The sequence below is a fragment of the Sabethes cyaneus genome, chromosome 3 (assembly GCF_943734655.1).
Source record: "Sabethes cyaneus chromosome 3, idSabCyanKW18_F2, whole genome shotgun sequence".
Taxonomy (NCBI): domain Eukaryota; kingdom Metazoa; phylum Arthropoda; class Insecta; order Diptera; family Culicidae; genus Sabethes; species Sabethes cyaneus.
The window spans coordinates 226,957,029-226,982,596 of NC_071355.1; the positions used below are offsets into that span (position 1 = coordinate 226,957,029).

The 25,568-nt window shown below is 38.6% G+C and overlaps 2 protein-coding genes across 3 annotated transcripts in view; one reads left to right on the forward strand and one right to left on the reverse strand.

Annotated features, from left to right (window-relative positions):
- The first annotated feature begins 167 nt into the window (after positions 1 to 167).
- Positions 168 to 1,539, forward strand: LOC128744686 (phosphatidylinositol-glycan biosynthesis class X protein). Its single transcript, XM_053841853.1, has 5 exons — positions 168 to 340; positions 403 to 532; positions 591 to 739; positions 1,118 to 1,298; positions 1,354 to 1,539. The coding sequence occupies exons 1-5, from the start codon at positions 237 to 239 to the stop codon at positions 1,510 to 1,512; spliced, it is 723 nt and encodes a 240-aa protein (XP_053697828.1). The 5' UTR covers positions 168 to 236; the 3' UTR covers positions 1,513 to 1,539.
- A 10-nt stretch (positions 1,540 to 1,549) lies between these two features.
- LOC128744684 (putative inorganic phosphate cotransporter) overlaps positions 1,550 to 25,568 on the reverse strand; it is a 34,483-nt gene continuing 10,464 nt past the window's right edge. Inside the window, exons 1-5 of one of the 2 annotated variants that reach the window (XM_053841851.1) lie at positions 4,164 to 4,996; positions 3,244 to 3,572; positions 2,312 to 3,187; positions 2,111 to 2,243; positions 1,550 to 2,044 (exon numbers count right to left, since the gene is read on the reverse strand). In XM_053841851.1, coding sequence (XP_053697826.1) covers positions 1,980 to 2,044; positions 2,111 to 2,243; positions 2,312 to 3,187; positions 3,244 to 3,572; positions 4,164 to 4,221 — 1,461 coding nt within the window. In that variant the 5' untranslated portion in view covers positions 4,222 to 4,996 and the 3' untranslated portion in view covers positions 1,550 to 1,979. Of the gene's footprint in view, positions 2,045 to 2,110; positions 2,244 to 2,311; positions 3,188 to 3,243; positions 3,573 to 4,163; positions 4,997 to 25,568 lie in introns of those variants that run through there. The other variant, XM_053841849.1, reaches the window with a different exon arrangement.

Sequence of the window (25,568 nt, forward strand, 5' to 3'; positions counted from 1 at the left end):
TAATTTAACTGGCTTAGAACTGTGAAATTTTTAAATTACAGACAGATGAAAATCGTCTATTTCAATAAAACTTAATTTTACGTTGCTCTGTGCCTACAGCCTGGCAACTCTGTTTAAACTGATAACATAAACAAACCGCCCGGGCTTTGCACATAGAATTTTATGGATTTAGCTTAAGTAGTTCATGTTTTATGAAAATTGTATAGTTTTTCGTATGAAACCGTGGGATTTACGAAATGTTTTGTGTTCACATTTTAATAGTGATTTTAGTTGCCGTACGTAATGTGTCTAGTATTAATTCTTTTCTTTATATGAACATTCACAATAGTGGCTTTCATAGGTAGAAGCTCTTCAAACTTATTTGGAAGAAGACCAATTAACACCGAATATTTTTAATTTTAGAGAAATTCATTACTCATTGAAATTTGGAGCAATCAGTAAGATGTCCTGTGAGTTACTTCTTTTGCAGCATTTCTCGTCGGCAATTTATGTTGACACTGACCAATTAACTAATATGAAAAAATTCAAAAAGGTTTGATACAGAATTCTCTGAAAAAAAAATCAGCATAACGAAACTATTACTATTCTAGATTAACAGTTATGTTCCTTTTTATGTGGATGTAGAAAAACCGACAAGCAAATCGAGTCCTTTTTCGGTCTATCTTTACGAAACCGTACGCAGGGAGGTGAACATAACGCTGCCTATTCATTTTAGGTATCACGATCCATCAGAGAAAAAGTGAGTATTTTGCAATAAATTCTGATACAAATCTATTTCTTTTTGCATCGACTAGCCTATAATGTGATTTGTGTGCCTAGAAAATAGAGCAAGCGAAGTTCAGTTCATCAGTTAATTTGAAATTAAAGCAAAGTTTCCTCTCTTCATTGCATACTGTAGACCACCTGGTCACGTCTTTTTTGTTAGACGTGAAATAAAAATGTTTTAATTAGTCATTCCATACTAATTGTAAAAGCGTTCCAATATTAAACTCTGTCATGAGATCGATCGCGATCAACGTGGTTTTCTGTATTATTCAGATGAATTTTTGAACAACGGAACTATTTGGTTGTTACGCTCGATAAAAGCAATTTGTTCATTTCGCAAAAATCTTTACAGATTCGAACGCATCCAAATCGAAAGCCCATCTATGTATCTACAGTGTCGAGTTACGAGCAGCAAAAACCCTTTGAAAACAACAGCAACTTTTAGGCATCCTTGCTCAAGTAGCGCTCAGATATACGACTATGATAAACTAAATCAGGCCGAATACTGTGACTGGCAGGAGCTTGAATTTAGCGTAAGTTTTTAGGCTTGGTGTGTTGCTTTCAATAAATGACCGTGTTGTTTTGCAGAATGTACCAACTGTGATCAGTGTCCTTATTCCGACCGGCAATAGCGTATCGTACAAGTTTGTCTTTCCGGCTACCATTCTGGTCAGCTGGATAGGTAGCATGTATCTCATCTACATCATCGTAAAATCAGGTAAGCGCATTAATAAAAAACTTTTATAGAGACAATCTCAAATAAATGACTGAATACAGTTGTAAATATTCGTGTTTTATTGTCTTATTTCAATGTACATAACATATTAATTAAAAATATTCTTGTATTGGGAAGCTCGAAGTTCCAGCCCCAACTTTAGGAAGTATTTTGTACACACTGGCTAATAGCCTTCGCTTTGAACTGATTTACCTATATTTAGTTTACAAACTGTATAGGAAGATTGTTTTTTCCCTACACAAAATTTTTCACAATCAATAAGAGCACTCGGTTTTAATCCTGGGTTTTTGATATGCCGTAAATGTGATACAATTTTTTTCCGCAGAAAGCTTCATATTTTTGAGCTTTCTCGTCTTTTTTCTTTGGACTAGACTAAGTACTTTCTTCCTTGGTAGTAACGGTATTCCAGTTCTGTTAACGGGAAAAACAATCCCGGATGTTGTATGTCATAGGATTAGTGATCCTATCCTTTGCCGTACTAATCGACATTGGTTGGACGCTCGGTGGAATTGTGATTATTTGGCAACGCAGCTTCAGTATCATCTGTAAGCAAGGGAAGATTTCAAAATTATATCCTTATTAATATTCTAGACACAACGCTTCTATTACCATCCTTCTTATTAGGGTGGGATTCGTTCCAGGATTGAATATCCGCTTTTCCTAGTAGCACAAACACCAGATTTCCAAAGAAGTAAACACCGGCAGCAATGTAAAATACAGTTCGCCATTGCACAGGATCTTTCTGCAATAATAAAACATTAGTAATGAATGACATATTAGATTTTTTTTGTAATTTATGTGTAAACTTACATCGTTATCCAGCACCAGTCCGACGATTAATGGTGCAATGATAGACATAACATTTGCTGCACAATTCGTAATACCCATCATGGTACCTGCGTGATTGGGTGCTAAATCGATGTGGTTCACCTGGAATCCCAAGTAGGTTGCTGCATTTATACCAACAGCCGCCGTCAGCAGGCCGATAGCCAGGTCAGTATGCCCTGCAGGTACGAAAGCCAAACCGAGCAGTGCGCACATCGGAATCCACAGGCCAATGGAGTTGAAAAGTTTCCGGCTGGCGACCCGCGATAGATAGTGTTGGTTTATCAAAAAGTCTGAGATAGGACTGAAAATCAAACTAAGAATCCACATCACCAAGTATGGCAAACTGGACAGTAGGGCGTTCTTTTTGATCTCCAGTTCCAGAACGTTTTTCATGTAGGTTGGCATTTCGGTTAGTAGTGTCCAGAAACCCCAGTTATGACTGCTGTGGGTTATTATCAACGCAATCATTGGTGCGGACGTAAATATTGCTTTCCACGGAGTTACAATTTTTTTGCTATGATCCTGATTTCCTAGAGAATTCTCAATGAAATCTCGTTCTTCTGCGGAAATCGTGCCATGTTCTACTGGAGAATTACCACCAAAGAAGAACCACATGACGGTCCATACAAGTCCAGCGGCTCCTGATATGTAGAAAATTCCAGGCCACCCCATTGAAGAAGATGCCAACACTCCGCTGATAGCCAGCATAATAACAGTACCAAACTGAGCTCCAGCGTAGCAATAAGTACCTAATCTACCGCGTTCTGAGACCGGTGCCCATTTGGACAGTAAAGTGTGCGTTGATGGGAAAATAAAACCTTGGCTAAGACCTTGCAATATTCGAAGACCGACCAAAAGCTAAAAAAAAATAAAATATTATATTCTATCACAAATCATTATTAATTGATACTCACTTTGCTTCCACCAATGTGAGCACATATTGGCGTTAGAACTGCCAGTGAGGAGCAAATGCCCAGCGAGAAGAGCAGCAAAATCTTGGCTCCGAACCGCTGTGCCATCTGACCAGCTGGAATCTGCGTAACGACATAGCCCCAGAAAAAGCTACTCAGAATGATCGACTGCGTCTTCTGGTCCCAGTCAAATTCCTCAAAGTCTTTGTTTGCGGCATTTTTGTCGACCATCGCCACGATGCCCACCGAAAGATTAACCCGCAGGGCATATGCAACCGTGAGGCCGAAGAAGAGTAAAAGAGTCTGCACATGTCGAATGCCGAACCCACTCGCTGAAAAAATTGAAGGAAAAAATAAAACTATTAATTTCAAGATCAAGATTATTTCATTTATAGAATTCTAATCAGCACCAGAAACGTTTAGAAGATGCAATCTCTTATTGTGCAAAATAAGTTCCTAGCTCAGGTGTCTGTCGTGATTTCTTTAATATATATAAAAAAGTGGGATAGTCCATTGCTTTAAATTGTGTTTTACTAGTCAATCTATTGTTTTATGTAATCTACATTCTCTGCATGTTTCAAAATCTTAGGACTAAAGTTTTTCCAATACGCCTGTCAACCAAAACATAAGAAAAACAAACATTCTAATTCCGTACGTAAAATTTTTTGTATGACGGCAGCTTTCCAATCTCAATCGTCCAGCATGAGGATAGATTTGATTATGACAATGATAAGGATTCAAAAAGTTTAGACATGATTGCTATCGCTCGATTTGTTCATATTGCATCGCTGTTATCAAAAAGAGACCAAATTAATTCGTAAAAGCACATAAAATCTTAAATTTTTGTGCCATTGCATACATTTAACCCACACGAAGCATACAAGTACATATATCTATGTATAAGTTAAATATAGGATTATTACGTTGAAATGCAAGATCGATGGGACGGTAGTCATAGCGTCTGCCACAACAGTTGAACATAACGGCAACGCAGGGGTGCCCGATATTTTCCTGCACCCAAATTTCCAACGTTAGGAGCAAGCACGTCGTCTGGTGGTTTCTTGTGCTAGATAGATATGTAGATTGCCGCCCCCTATTGGTTGATAGTACGATTTTTCCCTAGCTGCAGCAGGCTTCAAGTTGATTTGCATTTGAAAGCAATAGCATGCTGAAGTTGCCAAATAAATGACTCAATATTTATTTTTTCACTATCGCCACCGTCGCGCTGCCCTTCTGTGCGCCGTATGGCAAAATGCTGCTCAATGATGCATGGATTGTGCTGTTGGTTTTGGCTTATCACTGCTTTGAAGCTGACGGAAAACAAAGACTGCAGCTGCTGCAGAATCAGTGAAAAATCACTTTTACGGTTAGCTTGCGTATTGTAGGTCGTCAAGGGTCATGCTCCAATGTTAATTGTTTCACTATCAGCTGACTCCGGTAAACTTCACTATGAAACTACTTCAATCACTCTTGCGAACTTATTGCAATAATGCACTGATGAACTGAAAACCACAGTAACTGTTTGGACACGTTTCACTTTTTCTCTGTCGCTTGATGAAGACGAAATGAAGCCCGTCTAGTGTAGTAGGTAGGTACTGAGATATGTTTTCGCAGGGTAACCTACAGCTGGATTAAACTCGAACAAAGACCCTTCGCCTATGATTTGCTCTGTGAATCAAAGGATCTGTTTTCTGTTGGCTTTGCCTTGTATATTTTCAGTTTTTTTGTATTGTATGCTTTAGTTGTTTACGAAACACCTTTCGTTCTCTCTCTCTCTTGATGTGCTTGTGGTTGTGGGCGACTCGCTCGCAAAAGTTGCACTATGATTCTCGTATCGACGACGCGATGCGGAATTGAGAATTTGTATATACAGCTCAGTATATGGGCGTTTGTGAACAGCTGTAGTGTTCAATCTCGTGACTTGCTCAATGAACTATTCATAGAGTCGTTACGGGTTTTTGTAACTAGCAACAGTACGATAAATACAAAAACGAACAGTTTAACATAATAGAACAGGCTATATCTACTGTTTTAGTTATAATTACTGTAAAAAAATTGAAGGTATTAGTAGAGATTTTAGTAGAAGTCTTCGATATTGCAAGGTCTCAAAACTTGATTTTTGAAAAAAATATCGAAAAAAAATTCCCTATTTTCCCCATTTTGTCAGCCCGAAATTTAACATGGGGTTGACAAAATCGGAACATTACTGTACATTTACAAAATTATCGTACAATCGTACGATAATCGTACTCTACATTTCTCAAAATTATCGTATAAAAGGGTCTAAGAGCCCCAAATTTTGTTCGTACCTAGATCGCTTTTAAGCGAATTACCATGAAAATCCAGGAAAAATATCTGGGAAAAGTTTTCCACATTGCGGTGGAAAACTCTACAGAACAGCCGAGCAAACCATGTTGAACCGCAAGAGAAGTTTTCAAATCATTTTTTTCTTTTAACCTGCCATAGACACATTCCAAGCGCATCTATCCCATGACAGCAAATTTTGAAAGTAGTAATATTAAAAATATTTGTATGTAGTATGTTCAAACATACTATAAAGCTTACAAAAATCCTGAATTGTCATACTGTTTATTGACAATTCATGCTAAAATGCACCTTACAAGTGGGAGGTTAACAATATAGATTTTTTCATCATTTAGGCAAGGCTGCAATTAATTCTCTGTCAATAGTTTTAAGCCAAAATAATTTAAAACTGTATATCGTCAAAACATGTTTCATTACTAGGGTAACATTTTGTTCATACAGAGTTTTTTAAAAAATGAAAGCATTTTCCAGATAAGCGGCCTTTAAAAACAGATACTTTTATAATGGTGTCCCGTAACGAAAATTTTGCATTTATTTCCATATACCAGAGATTATAATTCCGAATTTTTTGAAACTATGGATTTTCTTTAATCATATATGTACAATCAAAATCGCGCTGTGCTTGACTTTTGATAAGCATTTCTATGTTAAATAAAATAGGTGCTTCAAAATGGTGTCCCGTAACGTTTTGTTTAACGCAAAAAGTAATTGAATGAAAAAGCACTTATCACATCATATTTAAACTAATCTTTATCGACGATAACAAATCTATTATTTTAATGACCAAATGCAAGTAAATATGTATTTATTATAAGTATGTATAAATATTATTACAATATAATAATATATTGTAATATTAAAGAATGTGCGGTAAAGACGGGCACCTCAAGATTAAAATTCAATATCTACACAAGTATCTCTGTTTGATATAGCCATATACTACTAAATTTTGTTCAAAACTTATGCTTTGACATCAAAAAAATTACCTAGTAATCATATTTTTTAGACATTGTACAGAAAAACGGACACATTATATGAAAGGTGGACACCGCAAAAAAAGGTGTAATGCCTGATGAGTAATGGCTAACAAGGTATGATACCAGTCGTCGTATGTTCGAATCTCGACTGGATGGTGCTGCCAAAGTCAGTAGGATCGTTGAACAAGCCCCGTAGAGTGATTTATCTATTTTGGGCAGACGTTGCGCGTACGTTATTTTGGACATTTACGGCAAAATCAAATAGAAGTGACCAAAATAAAGTATGCGTAAAGCCTATCCAAAATAGACAAATCAACCTAATTGTTTTGTACTCTAATAACTAGCTGCTCGACAAAGGGTGACTCCAGGCAAAGGGTGAACATGTGCATTCCATAACCTCTGTTTACTAACTTCTAATCCTACGTCCACGTGTTGCCGGCTGGGGTACGCAATCTCGGTTGCTGTAGGCTAACAGTGAAGGGGACAGAGTGGCTTCCTCCCACCTTAAGGTGGCAGCCACGTCAGTGAGATAGGGACCTGAGGCTAACAACCCACTGTACCCGAAAACAAAAAAACCCGAATTAATCCACCTAGCGGCGTGACCTAGCCTTTCTACTGCCACAATAATCATTATTTAATTTCTCAGGAACATCTATAATTAACTTGACTATATTTTTAAATATGCGTTCCGTATTCCTCAAAATTCTTATTTGCCAGTAAAATTCACGACGTATTGCGTAGAATAATTATATTTCTTTCCTTAGGTGCGTAAATACTTGTAAGCGTCATTTATGTTACTTCATGAACACCTTATTTAGTTATATAATATTTACGTGATTTATCGAGAAATAATGCAAACACAAAAGATAATTTTTACAGACTTGAATGAATATATATAGAAAATTAGAAATTAACCCTCTAACGGGTCTACAGACGGCCTTAAATTTCGGGCTTCAGAGCCATATACGAAACTTGATTTTTTTTGAATTGACAATATGAAACATGTGTTCATAGCAGATTTTTTGATATTTTGATATTAATACCATGCGTTCAAAAGTTAGCATCTTTGAAAAACAAGAGTTCAGAAAAATTATTATTATACTTCGCTTTTGAAGAAAAAGGATATCGACAACAAAATGATTAATCTCAAAATTTTACTATTAGTCTGCTTGGCTTCAATTTTGCAATATATCTGAATTAGAAAAAATAACTAAATAGAGCATTAGATATGAAAAAGAGAAATTGAACTTTTTCTTAGCTGTCGCTCCTTCAGATAATTATTTTTGCATGAAAATCAAAACTTAAGCTTCTTTTGAATGCACCTTCATGAAAAGATAGTCATTAGCTTGATCGCATCGTTTTTACAATGTTAGAGGGTTAGGAAAACAAGATGAGGTCGAAAAATAGTGCAAAAGCTGCGCCATAAACATGCTTGAGAATGGGAAATATGATCGATATGATTCCCAGTGCTTGTCTTTTTTGATTTATTTATTAAAACATGATACATGACATAAGACATCTGTCCTTTAAAATGTCACTAACGAAAATAAATCTTACAAAATTACTACCGTGCAACGTGTACTTCCAATTTTCCATATAACATTTCTAAGCTCTAGTATCTATTGATTGAAAAGAGCATCTATTGATGCGCAGAATTTGTTTGAAATTTGTATAAATTTATTTGGAAAAATCAACTCACTAGTATTTTTAATCCTATACACCACTTTACCGACATGCTTAAAATAACTGCTTTTCTTCGCTTTTTGTTTTTCTTGCACAATTGTGAGTAACAGCAAGTGAACAAAACGACAATTGAAATCTGAAATCAAACAAAACAAAAAGCTTTTCGATTGAATCCCACTATTTAATATTTATTTGCAACAAATACGTAGTTCGCCTACGACGTGCAGGCTTCATCAGCGTGTTATTTCAAAGCGTATACGTATCTGTCGCGAATAAATATTAAATAGTGAAATTTAGTCGGTAAAAGTTTCATCTATTCTTTAATTTCAAATTTCGTATTCCACTAAGAGGCTTCAAAAACTTCAAACAATTGACATGTTTCTCACTTTTCTTGAATTTCAATGCAAATTTAAAAATTGCAAATTGTCATCACATACACATACATACATACATACTTACATACATACATACATACATACATACATACATACATACATACATACATACATACATACATACATACACACATACATCACACACATTGCATACAATCAACATTTGTTTTGATTTCACACGTTTTAACGGTTTAATATACGGTGCTTAAGTGTTAAAGTTTAAATAACTTTTGAATGAGCCGTCCGATTTTAAATAACTCGGTTTCGTTTGATAAATCTCAGCAGTAATTTTCAAATAATAATAAAATGTGTGATGTTTTTCAGTGAATTAATGCTTATATGTTACAAAAATATGGTTTAAATACTATTTTTTCACATTTCTTTATGTAACTTTCAAACTACAAGTCCAATCGTCATGAAATTTGGAAGTTAAGGGTTTGCAAAGCTCCTCTTTCATATGCAATCAATTTTGTTCAAATCGGTTAAGGGACCTATGAGATAATGAAGTCCCATATTTTTCGTATTTTTATACATAACTTTTGAACTAAAAGTCCGATCAGTATGAAATTCAATAGCGACCTATGGGTATCAGGTATCAGGTATCAGCATCTTTGGCTCGAGCAGCACGTTCCTCACAATCATGTGGAAGATTTGTGCCTTGCCCATCTTGCCCGTGTCATCATTTACCTGATGAGGACGGGAAGGAAAACAGGAGGAATAGGAAGGGGTGGATGAGGAATTTGGACAAACACAAACATATATATACCGAGAGATTTTTGTACCCCCGAGGGGATACTGCAATCCTTGGTAGTTAACTTATCAAAAGTACACCCCCTGGGGGGTATACTCATGATAAATAAGAGCTTATAGCTCAATACCGCTTTCGGTAAGGAACATCAAAATGTCTCGTAATTTTAGTTTCCTAAAATCCGATTCATTTAAGACGTAGGATCCAAAGATCCTATGACGCAATTGTGCTACTGCAGGACAGTTGCAAATTACGTGATATGGTGTACCGTAGTCGGATTCACATAAATTACAATGAAACGATTCAGCTCGCTGAATCGTAGCCATATGATAATTTAGTCTGCAGTGACCAGTCAGTGATCTGACAAGAATACTGCAATTTACCTTTGAGTGTTGCAAAAGAAATTTCGCAACCTTCTCACAAGGCTTAACAATGAAACTTTTCGTTTGACGACAAGTTTCAAGATTTTCCCAATAACGTACATGTTCAGATGAAAACCAAGATCGAATCTTTTGTTTTATCCAACATGCCGCAATTGGTAAAGCAGGTTCCGGTCCGAAAACCGACTTTTCTGCTCCAGATCTTGCTAGTTCATCAGCCCATTCATTTCCGGTTATACCAGAATGGCCAGGAACCCAAACCAGATGAACGGCATTTAGAATGCTTAGTTCTTCTAATTGGGTGTGGCAGGCGATGACTGTTTTAGATTTAGAATTAGCCGCACAAAGGGCTTTTATAGCGGCTTGACTGTCAGAACAGAAGTAGATAATCTTGCCTATCAGTTCTTTCTGAAGTGCAAACTGAGCTCCGCACATAATTGCAAAGATTTCAGCTTGAAAAACGGTGCAGTAACTACCCAACGAATAGGATTCCTCCAATTCCAGCTCACGGCAGTAAACACCAGCACCCGCGCGACCTTCGTACAAGGAACCATCGGTATAACAGACCACATAGTCGGAAATTTTCCTTTCCATGTAGCCTGACATCCAATCCTCTCTAGGAGGAAAGTCACTTGAGAAAGTCCTATACGGGAAAGTACGCATGAGCGTTACATCGCTAGGAGCAAGGGCAAACTTGTCCTCAGCAACAATTTGCGACCACAGTCGAGTATGACCAGTGGAACCGTCCACAGACTGCCAAAGGCCAATCGCGTGTAGTCGATAAGCACATATTAGTGCCTCTTGCTTCAGGTGGAAGTGTAGAGGTTTAATATTGAAAATAGCTTCTAGGGCGGCAGTAGGAGTTGTAGTAAATGCACCAGACATTGCCATTAAACACATCCTTTGAAGATGGTTTAGCTTTGTCTGGACAGTCACAACTTCCCCTCTCTGCCACCATACAAGACAACCATACGCCAGTATTGGTCTGACAACGACCGTGTATAACCAGTGTATGTATTTGGGTTTAAGCCCCCAAGAGTTGCCAATTGCTCGTCTACATTGCCCAAAGGCCATGCACGCTTTTTTAATTCGGAAATCAATATTTGTGGACCAGTCAAGCTTGGAGTTGAGAATCAACCCCACGTACTTCACTTCGTTCACAACATCAACATCCGAATCGTAAAAGCGCAGAGCGCGAGCTCCATTGGTATTTCTACGTCTTGAAAATAAGACGATAGATGTTTTGCTCGGATTTACCGAAAGTGCAGTTTCTCGGCACCACGTTTCTACGACACGTAGTGCCTGCTGCATTAAGTCAAATAATGTGCTTATGCACTTTCCAACTACTAGGATGAGATAGTCATCCGCAAAACCATATGACGGATAGCCTAGACCATTGAGTTTCCTCAATAGGCCGTCCGCCACAAGGTTCCATAAAAGAGGCGAGAGAACGCCACCTTGTGGACATCCACAAACACTTTGCTTCCAAATGCTTGCTTGCCGTAAGGACGAAAAAAGCAATCGGTTACTAAGCATTTGTTCTATCCACTTTATGATTATTGAAGGCACATTATGATAACGAGCAGCCTCCAAAATGGAAGCGAAAGATACGTTATCAAACGCGCCTTCAATATCCAAAAAAGTTCCTAAGCAAGATTCCTTTTGTGAAAAAGCAACCTCAATTTTATCCACCACATCATGTAATAAAGTGGTTGTAGACTTGCCACTTTGATAAGCATGCTGTGCTGAATGAAGAGGAACTTCTACTAAGCTTGTTTCACGGATGTGGTGATCAACAATCCGCTCAAGTGATTTAAGCAAGAAAGACGTTAGACTGATTGGTCTAAAACTTTTGGCTTGCTCGTATGTCGCGCGTCCACCTTTAGGAATAAACTTAATGGTTATTTCACGCCATTGAGTTGGGATGTACCCAATAGCAATACTACACACAAACATCCTTCTCAGAATGTGTTTGAAGTACTTGAATCCTTTTTGCAGTAGAATAGGGTATATTCCATCTGTTCCAGGAGATTTGTATGGAGAGAAGCTGTTCACGGCCCACTCAATCGCTTCAGTTGTGACAAGTCTCCGAGCAAAAGCCCATGAGTCTAAGCCACCTAAAACGATTTCTGGATCGTTTCGAACTTCAGGTTCCACACAGCCCGGAAAGTGACTATAAAAGAGACATTCCAGGATTTCATTGTCATTCGAACAGTATTCACCGTTCGAACTTCGAATGTTATTAACCTGATAATCTTTCGATTTTGACAGTATTTTATTAAGTCGACTTGCCTCGCCGAAACTGGAAACGTTGCTACAGAACCTGTGCCAGCTCGTGCGTGCTGAAGATCGTAAAGCCTTTGCATAGGCTTTCCGGGCCTGCTTGAAAGGCTCCACGCCATCCCTCCGACGTCTATTCCAGGCTCTCCTGCATCGTTTCTTTAGTTCCGCGAGATGAGAGTTCCACCATGGTGTTCCTCTAGTCGTTTTAATAGTTTTTAGTGGGCAAGCTACTTCAAAAGCTTCCGCAATAAAAGATGTTGTGACATCTACAGCCACATCCAAGTCGATCGATGACTCAATCGTTGGTTCGAATCCTTGAAATTTCGTCGCCAGTTCCTCCTCAAAGAGTTCCCAGTCAGAAAATCTCGGATTGCGAAATGTTGCAGCGTTCAAGGAGACACCCAAATGATCAAAATATATAAAGCAATGATCAGATATTGGTGTCTCATTTGAAACATGCCATTGTGCCAACTCATGACTGATCCTGTTAGAGCAGAGTGTTATATCTAACACTTCCTCTCTACCAGCTCGTATGAAAGTTGGACATGTTGAGTATTCCAAGGTTGGTACCACTCAAATATTCCATCAAATCAGAGCCTCTCAGATTGATATCCGAGCTGCCCCAAATGATGTGATGGGCATTGGCATCACTGCCTGCAATGAGCGGAAGCCCACTAGATTGACAGTATCTCACCACATTTCTGAAATCGTCGCTGGGAGACGGTTCATCGTGTGGTAAGTATGCAGAACAGTAGACATAGCGCCTATGGACATCATCCACGACGAGTTCTACTGTGACTGCACAAATATCTCGAGTAGTCAACTCAGAGATAAGGCATGCACTAATTGACCTATGCAACAATATGCATGCCCTGGGCATCAAACGAGGATTCGTCATACCAGTTTTGCTGAAAACAGCAAAGTTCTGGTTTCCAATATCCGTCGAATGAAAGTACCCCTTGCGAAAATATGGCTCCTGGACCAATGCGATGGTGACAGAGCCATTAAAAAGTTTTTCGCATAAATACAAATTTGCTGCCCGTTTGTGTTGAAGATTTATTTGTGCGACTCTAACTATTTGACTAGCGGAGTATATGCACAAACAATCTCCAACACAGATCAGACAGCAAATTGTAAGCGAAGCCAATTAAGTTGGCCAGAACGCACTTGGCGTAAAACCCATAAGGGAAATTGGGCAGGACTACTATGCTGTTCCCACGAAACGCAAGGGACAACAAAGATCGACCGTACCAGAGCCCCGCATGGCACAGTAGGGGCAAGATGCCCAAAGCACTCCGTTCGCGACTGGCATGTTTTCACCCCTCCAGCCATTCAGTCATCGGCACGGAGATAGACCTTGACTTAGGGGCACCTGATTTGCCGACTCCCGGCAGGATCAGGTCCCGTGGCTCAATTTTTGCCCAAACGTACAATTCGGCACCAACTGCCAAAGGGCGTAAGTGCAGATTGTGTAAAACAGACCGATTAAGAGTCTCTTTCTCTCTCTCTGTGCTAAGCCAGCTGAGAAAATAACTCTCTCCCGGTGTGCTCACACCCCGCAGCCGCGCCCTCCGAAAATCCTGCGCCGAACTGCACGATTAGGTAGCCGGAAACCACACGGCGAGTGTTCCACCTTCTCTGTCTGCATACGACAACCAAAGTTGCGTACCACCAGGTGCGCAACTTTGGCTACCGTACCCCAGCCGGCACCTCGTGGAGGTAGAGATAGGAGTTAGAAAACAGAGGTGATATATTTGCACATGTTCACTCATTTGCCAGCCTTTATTTGGAAAAATCAACTCACTAGTATTTTTAATCCTATACACCACTTTACCGACATGCTTAAAATAACTGCTTTTCTTCGCTTTTTGTTTTTCTTGCACAATTGTGAGTAACAGCAAGTGAACAAAACGACAATTGAAATCTGAAATCAAACAAAACAAAAAGCTTTTCGATTGAATCCCACTATTTAATATTTATTTGCAACAAATACGTAGTTCGCCTACGACGTGCAGGCTTCATCAGCGTGTTATTTCAAAGCGTATACGTATCTGTCGCGAATAAATATTAAATAGTGAAATTTAGTCGGTAAAAGTTTCATCTATTCTTTAATTTCAAATTTCGTATTCCACTAAGAGGCTTCAAAAACTTCAAACAATTGACATGTTTCTCACTTTTCTTGAATTTCAATGCAAATTTAAAAATTGCAAATTGTCATCACATACACATACATACATACATACTTACATACATACATACATACATACATACATACATACATACATACATACATACATACACACATACATCACACACATTGCATACAATCAACATTTGTTTTGATTTCACACGTTTTAACGGTTTAATATACGGTGCTTAAGTGTTAAAGTTTAAATAACTTTTGAATGAGCCGTCCGATTTTAAATAACTCGGTTTCGTTTGATAAATCTCAGCAGTAATTTTCAAATAATAATAAAATGTGTGATGTTTTTCAGTGAATTAATGCTTATATGTTACAAAAATATGGTTTAAATACTATTTTTTCACATTTCTTTATGTAACTTTCAAACTACAAGTCCAATCGTCATGAAATTTGGAAGTTAAGGGTTTGCAAAGCTCCTCTTTCATATGCAATCAATTTTGTTCAAATCGGTTAAGGGACCTATGAGATAATGAAGTCCCATATTTTTCGTATTTTTATACATAACTTTTGAACTAAAAGTCCGATCAGTATGAAATTCAATAGCGACCTATGGGACACCTAGACCTTTCATTTGACACTAAGAACATTAAAATCGGTCCAGCCATCTCCGAGAAAAGTGAGTGAGATTGAAAGCGTTACATACACACACACACACACACACACACACACACACACACACACACACACACACACACACACACACACACACACACACACACACACACACACACACACACACACACACACACACACACACACACACACACACACACACACACACACACACACACACACACACACACACACACACACACACACACACACACACACACACACACACACACACACACACACACACACACACACACACACACACACACACACACACACACACACACACACACACACACACACACACACACACACACACACACACACACACACACACACACACACACACACACACACACACACACACACACACACACACAGAAAATGCTCAGTTTTCGAAACTGAGTCGAATGGTATATAACATTCGGCCCGCAGGACCTTCTTTCCATTTCCGGTTTTCCAAGTGATTTCTATACCTTTATACTATATATTTATATAGTAGAAAGGCAAAAAAAGAAAGAAAGTCTCTCGATAAAGAAGAAGGGTTAAGCCTTAAAGATATTTATACCTAACGCCGATTTCGACTTACTTCAATACTTTATCATTAAAATACTTGAATAGTCTAAAAATTTGGAATTCCGTTTCTGAAAGTTGTTTAGTCAGCTTTTTTAGCAATTATAGTGGCTTCGCTAAGCACACTAGCAAGAAAGCCTAGCCCAGAGAACAATTTTTAGCTTGCAAGATGCATAGTAAGTGTCGTACTTCGAACGGCATCATTTTCAGCTACTTTTTATAGCGCTTCTTTTTTGAAAGTTTTCATGACCCTTTTCAACTGTTTTAGTTTTTTTTATATTTTATATAACTGTTTTATGACTGTATAATAATTTGCAAGTTATCAACAAAGTTATTTTAAAGAATAGGCAAACTTAGTCTTTTATAGCAACTTATGTTATCGTTATAGTTCGCAACATGAGTTGTTAATGTTGCATGAAATAGTAGAGTTGCTTAAAAACTTTTAAATTTATGCGTTATGATACGTTAACTGATACGTCTGAAGTAAAACAAAATACCTAATTTTTCGAATATTTGCTATTTAACACTATTTTGGCGTGCAGCGCAAATAAAGCATACCTTTCGCATCAAGACGAACCTTATTTACCGTTTTAAATTTTTTCAAATAAAATTTTTGAATTTTGTTATTTTGGCCAAAATCATGCAAAATCTTGCATAGGGGGAGGGGGCGATTAGTCAACAATGGGGAAAACTCGTTACATAATTAATGCACAGCCCCTACATTTTAATTACTAATGTGTCCAAACCCTAAGATTAGGCAAGCATTTCATTATGATACTTCAGTATAGTTCTCCCATGGGTATTTCTTTTTACCTGAAAGTAAACTTTACCTTACATATACTTCGTTACGTATGTCTTATTACCAGACTATAACACACCAAATCAGTACACTATTGTTACAAAATATAGTGAATATAGACCAGATACAGAAAATATGACGGCCTGAACAGAAATCTAGAGAAAATAAACCATATAATGCAGTTTACTTTTTTCGTTACGGGACACCATTTGCAGAATACCGTTTGCCCAACAGCGCATGGTGTCCCGTAACGAAATGATTTTTATTATATCTTACAAACTAAACACAAAACCTGAATATACCTTTACATTTTGAGTTTCAGGCTGCCTTCAGCTAAAAATTTTTGGAACATGTCAACTTTGAAAAACTTGAAACAGAGCAGAGTTTTGCAAATGTTTGAATCATGTTCAGAATACGCATTTTCTGCGATGGTGTCCCGTAACGAAAAGTATTCCGCCACTATTCAATGATGCTTATTATAATAAATATTTCGCCCTCGTATTGAGAAAGTACTACTAAATAGCAGCTCAAAACACCTATTTTGAAAGATTTTCGTCGGGCTGTTGGTAAAATATGAACAATTTTGCTACGAAAAAACGGTTGCTCATGGTGTCTCGTAACGCTGGAATGTGTCCATAGTGTTTTCGTGAAAAAAATTTCACGATAGCGCTTTTGTTGCTGCTGATGCTGAAGTACGGCTGTAAAATTTGATTTTTCTGAACAAAAATATACTTGCTTCCAAAATTCATAACTCATCAACCAAAATTCTATTCTTCAACCAAGCATCGCAGAGTAAAAGCTTTTCATGATGAAAATATAAAAGTAAAATTTTCCAAATATGTATTTTATGGATTGCTTAGGAAATTTGATTGCATCTTCACCTAAACAATTGTTTTCATATTAATAATTTAAGGGGAAACTTTTCATATAGGTAACTCAGGAATGGATTACGACTCATTTGTTCTATCGGTTCTATCGTTGGTAACAGGTTGCATGTCCTATAAAATGGCAACGCTATAAAAATTATTACGCTTGATTGATGCACTGCCCGATGCAGATTAACTTAATTATTTCTACCCAAATTCAATTAACTTCATTTATGAGCCATTAACATGTGATAGCACATATTACTTCCGTATAAGCCATATTAATGATTTTTATTTGTTAACCTTTTTGGTTTTGTCCTTTTTGATTCCATTTTGAGTTAACACTGTAAAATGGATATAAATATGCATTGTGTAAATGAACTGAAAAAGATAAGGGAGATGGCAATATTTAATCGAATCGAATCGAATTCCGATCAAAGTGTGTTATTTATAGCATACAGTTTGATTCTGATTGGAGCGAAATTTCTGATCGGAACGAGTCCGAATCCGAACGGTATGCAGAATAAAAGCGAATGGTTTTGATTCGAAACACTGTACGATTATCCAAGCGAGTGTTGGCAGGATTCTCTCTTCGACCCGTTTTCGGTTATCTTCATACGAGTTATTCTAACTGGACTTCCTGATTGCCGTTCACAAGGCTTTCTCACTCATATCTTTCATTTTCGCTAACTTTTTAGCGATAATTAGGGTTCTGTCTATCATTTTTGTGCAGCTGAAAAAATACACTAAATATGCAGGATTGCGAAATGGTTCTGATTGCGCCTGTAAAAAAATGCAAAGAGATTACAATACTCATCGCCTAGATACTTCCTTTCTCACCCGAATACCCACGCGCTACTTGTTGCGCTCTGTGAATGGTGGTGATAAAGGTAGACCAGGTAGACAGGTATGAAGGTATATTTGCAATCAGCCTGAGTGAAACCGTGTACTACAATATTCTCATTCTCGTATCATTCACCGATGTTCCTGTTGTTACGTTCAAAAATTGAACCGTTGTTTATATATACTGAACAGTCAAAGTCAGAGTATTGAACGTTTCTTACGCAGGTGGTAGTTCCAGCTCCCAGCGAGATTCAATACACGCGGCTATAGGCACAGATGTATTGCATTAGACTTGAAACGTCAGAATTGTTCTAATTTCAAAGGACACGCTCGGCGTGAAAGTTTTTTTTAATATAACAGTAACAGTAACTATATTTAAACAAATCATCTGAACTGGCTCGTAACTGTATAAGCATTTCCTCTTCTAGTGCGTAATTATGACGTTACCTATTCTGATAGTCACTTGCACGAACACTTTCACTTCCCTCTTGCGTCTTTCCTTTTATTTTTACTTGTTCTCAACGTCACAGAAGTGAACCAACGGAAATGAATTAAGCCAAGTGAACGTGAACGGTGACGATTAGCTCACAATCGTAATATAGGTTTTCTAACGTCACTATACTTTCACCATGCACTGGTGACGGATATGGAGATCGATATCTGACATTGCAATCTCCAGTGCATTTTGTAAAATTACACACTAATTGCAAAATCGTACAAGCAAAAAACTGGGCTTCAAATTTTTACGTTTTTTGGCTAAAAAAATGTTGTCTACAATTTGGCTTTGACATTGTTTTGAACTATGTTATTAAAAATTAAGGCCATTGCAAATTATTTTTAAAGTTTTTGTCACCCCCTAACCCCCCCCCCCCCCCCTTGGAAATTGGCTTGAAAAATCGGGGACCAAAAAATAATAAAAAATTTCCTAGAGTTTTGCATGGAAATTAATATATGAAAAGCAAGAATAGATATGATTTTCACGCTTAAACCTAAAGTAAAAATGCTTAAAATGCATATATTTTTTGCTCGATTAAAATAATCTCTTTGTTTGTTTTTTCGCCCCCCCCTTTAGTGGCCCAACACTGGGAGGACAAAAACTTTATAAAATATTTGTAATGGCCTAACTATGTTATCAAACTATTTTATTAATTTACTAGGCTATTAGATATTAAATTCATATCGCAAATCGAACGACATTTGCGGTTAAAATATGAGTTGAACGACTCCAGTTCGTGCTATTGGATTATTATTTTTATCGAAAAGCTACGTTTTATAACCGTAGTTATATGAATCTGTGAATTCAATTTGGGTTATAATAGATGTCAGTTTAAAAGTAGCACAACTAACCTTATGAATTATCCATGAAGAAGATAAAAAAATTTAATTATTTAGAAAGTGAATGTCAATATGACCGTTCTACTTGAAAACCATGCGAGCGAAGAACAAAAGAGACTGATTCAGCCATCCGGTACCTACATAAATCGCGATAGTATCGGAGAATATTAAATTGTAGATCGCACTTACTCAAAATTTATGTAGTAATTAAACTTCAAAGTAAGTTGTTAAATTACTTTCAGTCTGATGCATATGCATCAAAGCAAAAACATATGCAATCCACTCACAATCGACACCTGAAACGTTCATATCCGCAATTATATCACCGCTGCTGACGACTGATCGTCAATCCGTAAAAGCTATGTTCCGGTTACCCGTTCTGATGCACGCGTTTGTTTTGAGGAGAATGTTATTGAAGCTTCGTTTGCCACCGTGTGAAAAATCTCGTTGATGGGAATGCTATTATTGCTGGAAGTATTTCGATTGTTCGCTTTTCAACGAAATGGTTTGAGTTCATCGTTCCTCCTAGATAGCCGTAGAGTTGGAAATGGAATGTCGCGAATATACTAATGTTTTCGTAACTTATAATATGCTCTGTGTGTGATAATTGTTTGACAAGCTTCAAAATCCACTTCATGCAATATTCAGACAGAAACTATATTTTATAATTCATTATTTTTCACCTTCATTTCTACGATTACGTGCCATAGCAGTTTCACGCGATTTTACACTATTAGCTATCTTCGGAACTTTCCGCACGACTGTCACTGGCCGTTTGAATCTATTATTCAGTCAGATCAGAATCCATATCACGTCTGAGGCGATGATGCAGTAATATTGGCCTTAGCTTGTTTGATAAACACTGTCGATAGTAGAAAATATTGTTTCATTTTCTTATCAGCTTCGTTCTAAGGAATCAGTTACAAAACTACTTCGCGCAAGTTTTTAGAAGCCGTCAATGCGGTTATATCAGTTTCAATTGAATATTTATTTCTATTTATTTGATTGTTTTTAACTGATTTGCACCCGTTTTCATCCACTTCATGTGGGTGTGTAGTAATTCACTTGAGTTGATAACAATATCTGCTTATATTGTGCATACTACCGAACCAATATGCGTTTATATTGTAAGAATCTGTTTGGTTGACTCTTGATTCGGTGCCATCAAGTGTTTGTCTAAGAGATTTAGGAGGTGCCGCAGGTTTTGCCACTGTTTACATTGATAAAGAAAAAGTCTAGTCACTGGCGCCATTGTTAAGAATTAAGCAATAAAAAGTCAAGGTACTACATTCCGTTCCATTTTCAGAACTTGACCTTCTGTTCCTATTCAACAGACTCTGCAACTAGCTTTGAGAGCCCAAGACAATTCCGGGGCTTGACTCATCCAGCGCAGTACCGATGACGACAAGGATGAATTCTACGCGCAGTTGGAGAGTGAATACGACCGCTGCCCAAAACATGATATCAAGATCGTCATCGGGGATTTCAATGCTCAGGTCGGCCAGGAGGAGGAATACAAACCGGTGATTGGAAGGTTCAGTGCACACCAGCGAACCAATGAAATGGGCCTAAGACTTATCGACTTTGCCGCCTCCAAGAATATGGCCGTACGTAGTACCTTTTTCCAGCACAGAATCCACCATAAGTACACCTGGAGGTCACCAAATCAGACAGAATCACAGATCGACCACGTTTTGATCGACAGTCGGCACTTCTCAGACATTATCGACGTCAGATCCTATCGAAGCGCTAACGTTGACTCGGACCACTACCTAGTGATGGTTAAGATGCGCCCAAGACTCTCCGTTGTGAACAACATTCGGTACCGACGCCAGCCTCGGTTAGATCTCGCGCGGCTGAAGCAGCCAGACGTCGCCGTAAACTACGCGCATTCACTCGAAGCTGCACTGCCGGAAGAGGACGAGCTGGACGAAGCCCCTCTCGAGGACTGTTGGAACACTATCAAAACAGCCATCAGCAGTGTAGCGGAGAGCTCCATCGGGCATGTGGCCCGGAATCAGCGGAACGATTGGTTTGACGATGAATGTAGGAGGGTGATGGATGAGGAGAACGCTGCGCGGGCGGCCAAGATGCGCAGTGCCACACGTCAGAACGTGGAAAGACACAAACAGAAGAAGATGCAGCGAAACCAAATCTTTCGGGAGAAAAAGCGCAACCTGGAAGAGCAGGAATATGCGGAGTTGGAGCGGCTGCATCGTTCTCAGGAAACGCGGAAGTTCTACCAGAAACTGAACGGATCCCGCAAAGGCTTTGTGCCGCGAGCCGAAATGTGTCGGGATAAGACTGGCGGTATTCTGACGGACGATCGTGAGGTGACGGATAGGTGGAAGCAGCACTTCGACGAACACCTGAATGGCCCCCAGGCGGAAAACCATGGCGGCGGGGAAAGCGATTTCGACGGTGCAGCAAACGGGGAAGAGGTGCCAGCCCCAACGATAGGCGAAGTTAAGGAGGCCATCATGCAGCTAAAGAACAACAAGTCAGCTGGAAAAGATGGCATCGGAGCGGAGCTTATTAAAATGGGACCAGAAAAGCTGGCCGTTTGTCTACACCGACTAATTGTTAGAATTTGGAATACGGAACAGCAACAGCATGGGGTTATCTGCCCGATCTACAAAAAGGGCGACAAGTTGGACTGTGAGAACTATCGAGCGATCACCGTTCTCAATGCCGCTTATAAAGTGCTGTCCCAAATCATTTTCCGCCGTCTATCACCAATTGCGAATAGATTTGTGGGAACTTATCAAGCCGGCTTCGTCGAAGGTCGGTCTACAACGGATCAAATATTTACACTGCGGCAAATCCTCCAAAAGGGCCGTGAATACAGAGTTCCCACGCATCATTTATTCGTTGACTTCAAAGCCGCATATGATACCATCGACCGGAAAGAGCTATGGAAAATCATGGACGAGAACAGCTTCCCCAGGAAGCTCATCAAACTGATTAAATCTACGATGGATGGTACGCAGTGCTGTGTTCGGATTTCGGGTGGATTGTCAAGTTCATTCGAATCACACAGAGGGCTTCGTCAAGGTGATGGTCTTTCATGCCTGCTGTTCAACATAGCGCTACAAGGTGTTATGAACCGAGCGGATATCAACACGCGGGGCACGATATTCAACAAATCTAGTCAATTCGTCTGCTTTGCCGATGACATGGATATTATCGGCAGAACATCTGTGGCGGTGGCTGAACAGTACACCAGACTAAAGCGCGAAGCAGAAAAGATTGGGTTAAAGGTAAATACGTCTAAAACAAAGTACATGCTGGCCAGCGGAACCGAGGCCGAACGACACCGCTTGGGCAGTAGTATATTGATCGACGGCGATGAGTTTGAGGTAGTCGATGAATTTGTCTACCTTGGCTCACTGGTAACGGCGGACAATGATACCAGTCGTGAGATACGGAGGCGTATTATCAGCGGAAGTCGTGCTTACTATGGGCTCCACAAGCAATTGCGGTCGAGCAGACTAAGTCCCCGTACAAAGTGCACCCTGTACAAGACGCTTATTAGACCGGTTGTTCTCTACGGGCATGAAACATGGACAATGCTCGAGGAGGACCTGCGAGTGCTCGGAGTTTTCGAACGACGAGTGCTAAGAACGATCTTCGGCGGCGTACAGGAGAACGGAGTATGGAGGCGGAGGATGAACCATGAACTCGCACAGCTCTATGGCGAACCCAGTATCCAGAAGGTGGCTAAAGCTGGACGGATGCGATGGGCAGGGCATGTTGCAAGAATGCCGGACAACTACCCTGCAAAGATGGTGTTCGCCTCGAATCCGGTAGGAACAAGACGACCAGGAGCGCAGCGAGCAAGATGGTTAGACCAGGTGGAGCGAGATCTGGCGGAGAGTACTCGGTGTTCGGGGAATTGGAGAGCGGTAGCCCTCAACCGAGTTACATGGAGAAATTTTGTTCAACAGGCTTTGTCTTAGGACGGCAAGCCACCTAAGTAAGTAAGTAAGACTCATCCAGCGTCTCCCAGCCAAGATCTGAACATACGACCTATGTCATACCTAGAGGCAAACTGGGAAATAGTTTTTAAGCAGAAAGCTCGAAATTCACACGTTATTATTTTGCTTTTACTTGATAATTTTCTCTGGGATTCGCAAATCGTTGCATATTACAACCGATCTTTCATCTGCACCGCAACTACGAGTTGACTTCCTAGGTAAACAATAATTTCTGTCTCTAGGTACAAAGTTTGTTAATATTGTCGTTTTTGTTATTCTTGTGTTCAAACGATTGTGATAAATATCTCTCACTATTAAAAAGTGCTGCAATAAAAAATAGGAGTTGCCAACTTTTCTAGAAAAAATCTGGATGGTCAATCCTCAATATCATTTACTTTGCTAAAGTTATATCATTAGACTTAGTGGTTTCAGTTTAACCTTGCCAAATGTCTTCCTTTGACAAATACCTATATAAAAAACGGCACGTGTTTATTTGTTTAAAACCTACCTATATATTTAAGTGTAAAATTATTGATTTCACTATTCCATGTTTTAGCATACATTCTGCTTATGGTATAAATTGATAGTTCATTTAGCTAACACCGGTAAATATTTATTATCTAAAACCGACATTGCAAATAACCCCTGGGAAAGACCAGATTATATCATTACTGCTGATGGAAATTAAACATCACCGGTGTGTTCGAAACAAAAAAACATGCTTTCCGATGCGTTCAAACAATTCGCGAAAGTTTACACTTTCGTATTTGCTTATAAATAAATACTTGAAAGTGTAATTGTGGGACTTTCCCTTTTGGTCATATATCATTATGAGAGCAATGATGACATCGTTAATTGATAGCAAACAACAGCTTGAATTAATTATATGCCAATACACTCAAGTCTTTTTTTACACGGGGGATACATGGCGTGTAAAATAAAACCGTTTTAAAATAACAAAGGTAAAAACCGCGGTAATTCGAAAAATGTTGTAAAAAACCGCAATAATTCAAAAATTGTCATAAAATAAACCGTGTTAATTCAAAAATCGACGTAAAAACCGCGTTAATTCAAAATCATCTTGAGTGTACAGTAAATTCCATAATATTTATCAATTAATCTGACTGTGTGAACTGGTCTTCCTTATACTTAGTTTATGCAAACGAATTTTTAGGTAACGAATGGATTTAATGACTCTTAAAATTACTGATTTTTGATTTGATGATTTTTTAATGACTTGGATTTAAATACTGGTTTGATATCTGTGTGCAAAATATAAAAAAAATGTGAAATACAGACACCTTAAGCACATCCCAAGTAGCAGTTCTAAACCTACTTGGCTTAACTTGAAATTTATAAAGGTTTTATTGCGGTATTCAACATTACCTCTGGTTATGGTATGGTATTACGCAATACCAAGAGGATACGAGTCAGAACACACTTATAGCTAGATGTAAAACTATATCCAAACTGTTAATAAATCAAACTTGTGGTTGCCTGTATTATCACTTATAAACTTACCATACGTGTGGCGCAGCTGAACAAAATTAGCTTATTATTGCTGCTATTATGAAGAATATTAGAGTTCACGTTGATATTATAGTATTTTATTTTAGCTTACAAACAAAAATATTGTTTTAGCTCACAAATAAACATCAAAGCAAAGTGTTTTGCAAAAAAGAAGTTATTATCAATCGACAGAGGGTCAAGTCACAGGAGACAACTAAAATGATTTTGCTAGAAATTTGAGATTGACCAACTGACCAACTTTATTTTGTTAAAACGGCCAGTTTTCGAAAATTGCAAAATTTCGATGGTGCATTGATTTTATCCATCTATTATATTAATAAGCAAAGCAAAGCCATCGGTATAAACGTCCTTCAGAACTTGACCCTTCTTTAGCGACGGACTTCGCTGCGAAGATTCTATTAACTCTGCCGCCCAGTCGGGATTCAAACACACGACGACTGGTTTGTTAGGCCAGCATCGTACCCCGGAGCTAACTGGGCGGGCTATCATATTAATATGCACGATAAAATTTAATGCGCATATGCTTCAAACCAACGGACACTGCTAAAAATGTATTAACTATTCTATGGAATATTTTATTATGGTCGCTATAAGCCAAATCGATCAGGATGATCTGACAGTAAAACTTCAACTTTTCTGTTCATGGACGTATGTTAATTTGAACAAAACTGGTGGGCTGCTATTGCTTTTTACCAGAGCAAGCTGTATGCTTTATAGCTTTGTAGCGAAAAAGCTTCAGTAAATTATAGCGGTAGCCGCCAAGCAGCGAAAAGCATAATCGGTTTTATTGCTGCTTTCA